The 6,906-nt window shown below is 47.6% G+C and overlaps 1 protein-coding gene across 1 annotated transcript; it reads right to left on the bottom strand.

Annotated features, from left to right (window-relative positions):
* Positions 1 to 4,681: 4,681 nt before the first annotated feature.
* On the bottom strand, positions 4,682 to 6,109 carry FOXG1 (forkhead box G1). The gene has a single exon (XM_015816150.1). The coding sequence runs from the start codon at positions 6,107 to 6,109 to the stop codon at positions 4,682 to 4,684; it is 1,428 nt and encodes a 475-aa protein (XP_015671636.1).
* Positions 6,110 to 6,906: the final 797 nt, after the last annotated feature.

Raw genomic sequence — 6,906 nt, 5'->3', positions numbered from 1 at the left:
AAGGCCAGGTAAGTCCCACTGGATGGAGGAATGGGTTCAATTTATCCAGGCCTAGCCATACAAATCATGAGGAGAAAAAAAAATAAATAAATAAAACTTAGGCAGCCTGAAACAGTGCCCTCGCGATTGAACAAAAGCACCCAATTCTCATTTTAAAATAAGGCGGTGGGGGGGGGAGTTTTGGGGGAGGTTAAATTGTCTGACAGCTTAAGGTTCCCAGATTTAACTAAGCACCCTTATTATTTCAAAGGATACCAAAAGATCAAGCCCCAGACAAACATTCTTAACAGAATCTCACCCTCTTTCTCAGCTAAAAAAAAGAATTCCCTTTTCTAAAAGCACCATTTCTCCTGCTCTTAGCACAATCCTATATTCATTTACTAGGGAGTAAGCTCTGCTAAGTCTAATGGCCTTACTCTGAGAACCATGTTGACTTGTGTGTTAATCATACTCTTAAAAGTTAACTTCTTTATGGCCCTGCTCTTTCAAAACATCTGCCCACCATTTAAGATGGAGAGAACCTACAATGTACTATTTCTAATGACAGTTTTGTGGGTCTAGTAATTTCCAAACAACTTGAAATTTAACCCAAACAATAAATTTAAAATATTCAAACAGGGGAGGGAGAAAACAAGGAGATCACATTAAAAAGGGACACCTAATAGGTTATCTGCATGTCATGATCATAGTAGTAATAAATTATGGCGGATGTTACTACATGGTGAGCTATTTAAGGGATCTATTGGTAGCATTTATTCATAAAGTCCAGAATTTGAATCCTTTATTATATAAAGAGTGGGTAAGTCATCCCTAGAGAAAAACAAAAGGTTTAGTAGCTTGGTTGAGAGTTGAAGGTAGATGGATGTAAGAGAAAGTTTGTGAAAAGGGTTTGGGGAGAGGAAGCTGATTGTTTTCACAACCAATACGGAAGAGACACAGCCTAGTTATCTAGCACCTTCCTTCCTTCCTTCCTTCCTTCCTTCCTTCCTTCTTTCCTTCCCTCCCTCCCTCCCTCCCTCCCTCCCTCTCTCTCTCCCTTGATGGCGTTTGAAAAAGTACTTTGCAACTACAATAGAAATAATAATGGGATAGTTAGATGCAACAGTTATGATTCCTTCTCCTTGGCCAGGATGCCCGCCCTGTATCCTAGGAGAATTTTTTTTTAAAGGAAGAAGGAAAAGAAATGGCACCTGAATGATTTAATCCACAGAAAGCGGCATCTGAACAACAAGCGCCTGTTTACACACCTTCAAGATGAAATGCGTGCAGAGAAACACACTATCGCCCCACCTTTTTCTCAGCCACGATTATCCACCAAGTTTACCTAATTAATGCTTATTAACCAACGGGGGGGGGATTCCTCCCTCCTATGTCTTTGTTTAGGCTTGCAATTATTGAACCAATCTGGCTTCTACATACCACGTCCCCCCACCCTTTCCAGACCTATGTCTGTACTCACATATCCACACATACGATTTGGAACAAACCCACTATAGTTTCCCCCCCCCCCCAAAAAAAGCTATGAAATAGCAGGATTAATCCATGCTGTTGGATTTTCCACAATATATAGTTCAGGACAAGAGTTAGATAACACACCAGGTACTTTGTCAACTGGACCACCAGACCCTTCTGCTGATTCGTTTAGCTTTGGCAAGTGGTGTAAACCTAAGAATCTATCTTGGAATATAGATTTAGATATAGATCCAGATCAGGATATAGAATTCAGATAGATCTATATACAGTATATATATAAATCTGTAGACTATGAAGTCTATAGAGGAAAAAATACCGGTAGAACTTCAGGTTTTTTTGTTTGTTTGTTTGACTCTTTAACTTTTTCTCTCTCCTTAAAATAAAATAAAAAGGATTTCCGAGGTGCTCTCCGGATTTTCTGGCTTTGCAAACTAATCTAGCCTAGTTCCAACAGCGGATTGCGGGAGAACTGGATATTGACTTTTACAATTGTGTAGTCAGCTCATCTTCTTGAGAAAGTTAGGAAAACTTTGGATGCCATTTCTTCTCAGCTTCCTTCATCTCTCTTTTCTTCCCGATTTATTATTATTTCTTCCCGATTTAATACTTCGAATTTTCAACACCCCTCAAGGCCACCTTTCCCCTTCTTAACGATGATGCCAATCTCCCTGCATTTGCTCTTATCACTGGCCTAGCCGAACTTCTGTTCCTTTTGTGCCGGGCCTTTCTCTCTCCCTCTTTTTTCTAGGAGGGTGGAAGTCTCCTTTTAAAGCATTTGGCGATAGCATCTCCAGGAAAGAGATTATTTTTCTTCCCCCCGTGGTGAGAAGGGAGCCCGTTTATTGCCTTAGCCCTGGACATTTTGCGGACTACACAATTGCAACAAATGAAGAACTTGTTCTCCGCGGACTCTCTGCGGGATCCAATTAACCGGAGGGGGGGGGAGCCCTTGCACAAATTCTGCAGTGATTTACAAGAACGGTTGCCCTCCTTCCCGAAATTGTCCCTAAAACCGGGTGTTTATTTTCCCCTCTCCGCTCGTGTGTTCACAAAACAAACTCTCAAAAGCAGCATTTGCCTCGTCTTTTCCAACCATCAATTGCGTCTGAGTTTAAGAGCTCTGAGGAAGCTGAAGTCTGCCTCTCTTTCATCACAGAAATTGATGTCATTCGTAAGGACCTAAACGCTCAATTCTGCAGAGTCCGTGACATCATTGCCACATAGCTTTCCTCCCCTCCCCTTTCTTCTAACAAATCTTTGTATATATCTTTCTATTCTGAGAGAGAGAGAGAGAGAGAGAGAGAGAGAGAGAGAGAGAGAGAGAGAGAAGGGCACCAAATATCCCCACCAAAAAAGCATACATGTAGAAGACGTTTTAAAAATGGCATCAAGCATACACGCCTTTTGGAATTTAAGAAACGGAATAACAAGAACTGCTTACGTCTATAACTGTACTGACACAACATTCATACAGTTCACACCTCTACACTCACAAAGGGCCAGAAGGTTTGCTTCCCATCCAAATGCTCAAGAGAGAGCCCAGACCTAAACAGCTAGGCCCTGCCGAGTTCAGAAGGCTTTATTGATGGGCAAGGCTGGGATTGCAAGGTCTCATTAAAGTCAACCAGGTTTACTTTTCCGCAGTAAGTGCGGCTCCAATGCTGGAGGCTTGAAGGACAGTCGCTTGGTTGCTGTTAGAATGGTTCTTAATATCACCCCACACGGCTAGCCCTCAACAAGGAAAACTGCTTGAAGTTAAAGCCAGGAGCTTGCCAGGCAGCCCAAGAAAAACGCCAACCTCCTGGCAGGACAACTCCACGGTTTTGTGGCTGCCCCTGCAAACTGTTTTTTATTGAAAACTTTGCAGCATTTTACTGATTCATAACTTGAAAGCAGAAAGGAACCGGCCCTGCTGTATTTCTTTCCTGCCTGGAGCAATGGATTCTTTGGCCATACTGCAAAAGCAGCAGGAGCTGGGGGAAAACTCGGCCCTAAGGTTCCAGCTTTAGTTTTTTACAGTTTTAAAAGCCTTTTGGGTATTAAAACGCCTGGATAAAAGAGACAAAAGCACTGTGGAATATATATGAATTTAGCCTATTTTTTTATTTCTGTGTGTTCATAGTAAACATTTTTTTGTAAGTGACAAACACGGGCATATGACCACAGTATCACAATCAAGTTTTTTTTTTTAAGACGACATTAACAATCACTCAAATTTATGCGGCATTTGCGCAACACAAGTTACATATTTGCAAGGTTTACCTATAAGTACAATAGGTATTAACATTTCACTACATTTAAAAAAAATAAAGGTGACCTGTTAGTGACCACATACATCTAAATATACACAACACAAACTGAAGGCAATTCATGATTTTCTGTCCCCCTCGGATTCACTGAAATGGGCAGTGCTGCAAAACTGAAAATTATATCATTCTGATGTATGATATTCCATATTTTAAAGAAAAGAAAACATTTCGCATACTGAGTGCATTTTCTAAAAACCCAATCTTTGGTCTAAAAGTAAACAAAAAGGAGGAAAAAAAATAAGAGAGGGGAAATAGCTCTTTTTTAAAAAAAAGTGGAGGACAAAAGAATCCATGGTTAAAACGTAATTCTTGAACTTCTCTGCCAAATTGCTTTGCACCTTATACAAATGACCATTTGCGTCAAGGGATTTATCCATTTTTGTATTTTTATTCCCACGACCTGCACCCAGCGACATATTCATGGTAACTTATAATACTGCAAACATGGAAAATCTAGCAGCCCGGCATTTCCTACCGGAATTAAAATGGCCAAAAGCATTTCAGATATACATCCTACGAGATTTTAATATTAATACTCCCTTCCTTCTTCCCAAATGCATTGTCTACGAGGTATTCTTCCCATCTTGCTGACTCGCCTCTCTGGTTTGGAATCATAAACAACCTTAAAAAAATGAACAAACGTACAGAAAATGGGGGAGGGGGGGGGAAACTTAATAAAAAATACCTGGACTCTTTTTTTTTTTCCTGGGTGAGTTTTTGTTTTGTTTTTTTTTGTTTTTCCTTTCTGTTTTGTTCTTTTTAATAGTCTGGCTCTCGTGCTCTTTCTCGCTCGCGCTCGCTCGCTCTCTCGCTCTCGCTCTCGCTCGCTCTCCTTTCGCTATCATTTACAACGCAAAGGTGTGTAAAATGTTCACTTACAGTCTTGGCTCCCCTGGAGGTTAATGTATTAACGGGTTGGAGGAAGACCCCTGATTTTGATGTGTGAAATAATCAGAAAGTCCCCCCGACAATCCTGTGGTGAAACTCGGCAAGGAGGGTCTTAAGGACTCGCACGGGAGCGTGGAAGGCGCCTGAGGCGAGGTGGAGGAAGAGGCGGCCCGGCCCGTCATGGAAGAGCTGCTCTGCGAAGTCATGGAAGGGTGAGGGACGTGGGGGAAAAAGTAACTGGTCTGGCCGGCCGCCAAGAGGTTGACCGAGCAGGGGTTGAGGGAGTAGGTGCCCGAGCACGGCACCGACAAGCCGCAGGGCACCGAGGCGGCCAGGGCCGCCGCCGTGAGATGGTGAGTGGCGTAGGGCAGCTCGCCGTTGACCAGCCTGTCCACGCTCAAGCCGTTGGAGGCGGAGAAGGAGTGGTTGTTCCCCAAGGAGTTCTGGGTCAGGACCGAGCTGTAGGGCATGGGGTGGCTGGGGTAAGCCGACGTGCTCCCGTTGTAGCTCAGCGTGCTGCTGGCCCGCGGATGGTGCAGGGAGAGGAAGGGCGACATGGGCCAGTACAAAGAGCCCGCCCTGTCCATGAAGGTCAGGCCGGTGGAGGTCAGGCGGGCGCCCCGCTTGAAGGCCAGCTTGGCCCGGGAGGTGGTGGAGCGTCGCCGGAGCTTGCCGGTGGTGCCCCCGATGAAGACGTCGTCGCTGGACGGGTCCAACATCCAGTAGTTGCCTTTGCCCGGGTCGTCGTAGTGCCGCGGCACCTTGACGAAGCACTTATTGAGCGACAGGTTGTGGCGGATGGAGTTCTGCCAGCCCTGCTTGTTCTCCCGGTAGTAGGGAAAGTTTTTCATGATGAACTCGTAGATGCCGTTGAGGGTGAGGCGCTTCTCCGGGCTCTGACGGATGGCCATCATGATCAGCGCGTTGTAGCTGAAGGGCGGCTTCTCGTACTTGCCGTTCTTCTTCTCGCCCTCCTTTCCCCCGCCATCCCCGCCGCCGGCCTCCTTGGCCCCTTCCGGCGTCCCCTTCTTCTCCTCGGACGGCCCTTTCTCCTTGTCGTCGAGCTCGGCGGCTGAGCCGGCTTCCCCTTTGCCGGCCAAGAGGTCCCCTTTGACTACCTCCAGGGGGCCCGAGGGGGCCGGCGCCCCGGCGGCCGCGGCCGCCCCCACCCCGGGGGGCTGCAGCAGGAGCTGGCTCTTTTCTTCCTCCTCGTCGTCCTCCGCCGGGGTGGCTCTCTGAGGCTGCGGCGGCTGGGCTGGGTGGTGGTGATGGTGGTGGTGGTGGTGGTGATGGTGCGGGTGGTGGTTATTATGGTGGTGAGGATGGTGCTGGTGGCTGTGGTTGTTGTCGCTCTGGACGGCTTCGGGCACCAGGCTATTGATGCTGAAGGACGACTTGGGCAGCATTTTCACTTCCTTCCTATCGCCCATGTCCAACATCACACTCTAGGCAGGAGGGGAAAGTCGCGCAGCCGGGAGGAAGGCGAGGCAACGGGCGCGGCGAGGTCCGTCCTGGAGGGGCGCAGCGCCGGGCGGCAGGGAGGCGGCGGGAGCGGCTGGGCACTTGCACACCACGAGCTCCAGAGTTTTGCGAGGCATGTAGCAAGGACGGGAGCGCCTGTGCAAGGGATGGAAAAGACCAACTGGCTCCTAGCAAGGGAGCCAGAGCCAAAGCCGCGGGAGGGGGGGGGAAAGGAGGGGGGGTGCAAAATGGTTCAAAAAGGGGATTTTCCAAAGGGCACGAAAATATGACTGCGCCCCCCTTGAGAGAGAAAAAAAAAAGGAGCCCCCAAGTCCTTCTGTCCAAACTACTTCATGATGCCTGGAACCCCCCTATTCCACCCGAGCAAGGGAGGGGGGCAAAATCAGCTGCCGGGCTGAGCCTGAGAGAGCAGCAGAGACGGCTTTAGCTACAATTAATTTCCGAGCTACAGACACACACTAGGGCTGTAAAAAAATTTTTGGTTTAACCTTTCTCCCCAGCTATCCAATCAAAGAGCGCGGCGTGCAGGGACGTCTCTCTTCCGGCTACCCAATCAGCGCCGGGCTTTTTCCGCCTCTTCCCCTCGCTCTTTCGTCGACCTCCTTCCTTTTTCAGCCCGCGCAGCCCTACCGGAGGGCGTAAGGATACCAATCGGAGAGGCGAATCACCGCGGCGGCTTACTTATACCCGCCTCTTCCTTCTTTTCTCTTTCCTGGCAACACCCCTCCCTTCCCCCTCCCCCCCATCATGTCAC

The sequence above is a fragment of the Protobothrops mucrosquamatus genome, unplaced genomic scaffold (assembly GCF_001527695.2).
Source record: "Protobothrops mucrosquamatus isolate PMUCROS unplaced genomic scaffold, P.Mucros_1.0 scaffold403, whole genome shotgun sequence".
Lineage (NCBI taxonomy): Eukaryota > Metazoa > Chordata > Lepidosauria > Squamata > Viperidae > Protobothrops > Protobothrops mucrosquamatus.
This window is presented reverse-complemented; position numbering and strand designations above follow the sequence as displayed.

Coding starts and splice junctions, on each gene's coding strand:
- FOXG1 (XM_015816150.1), bottom strand. CDS start 6,109: ATGTTGGACATGGGCGATAGGAAGGAAGTGAAAATGCTGCCCAAGTCG.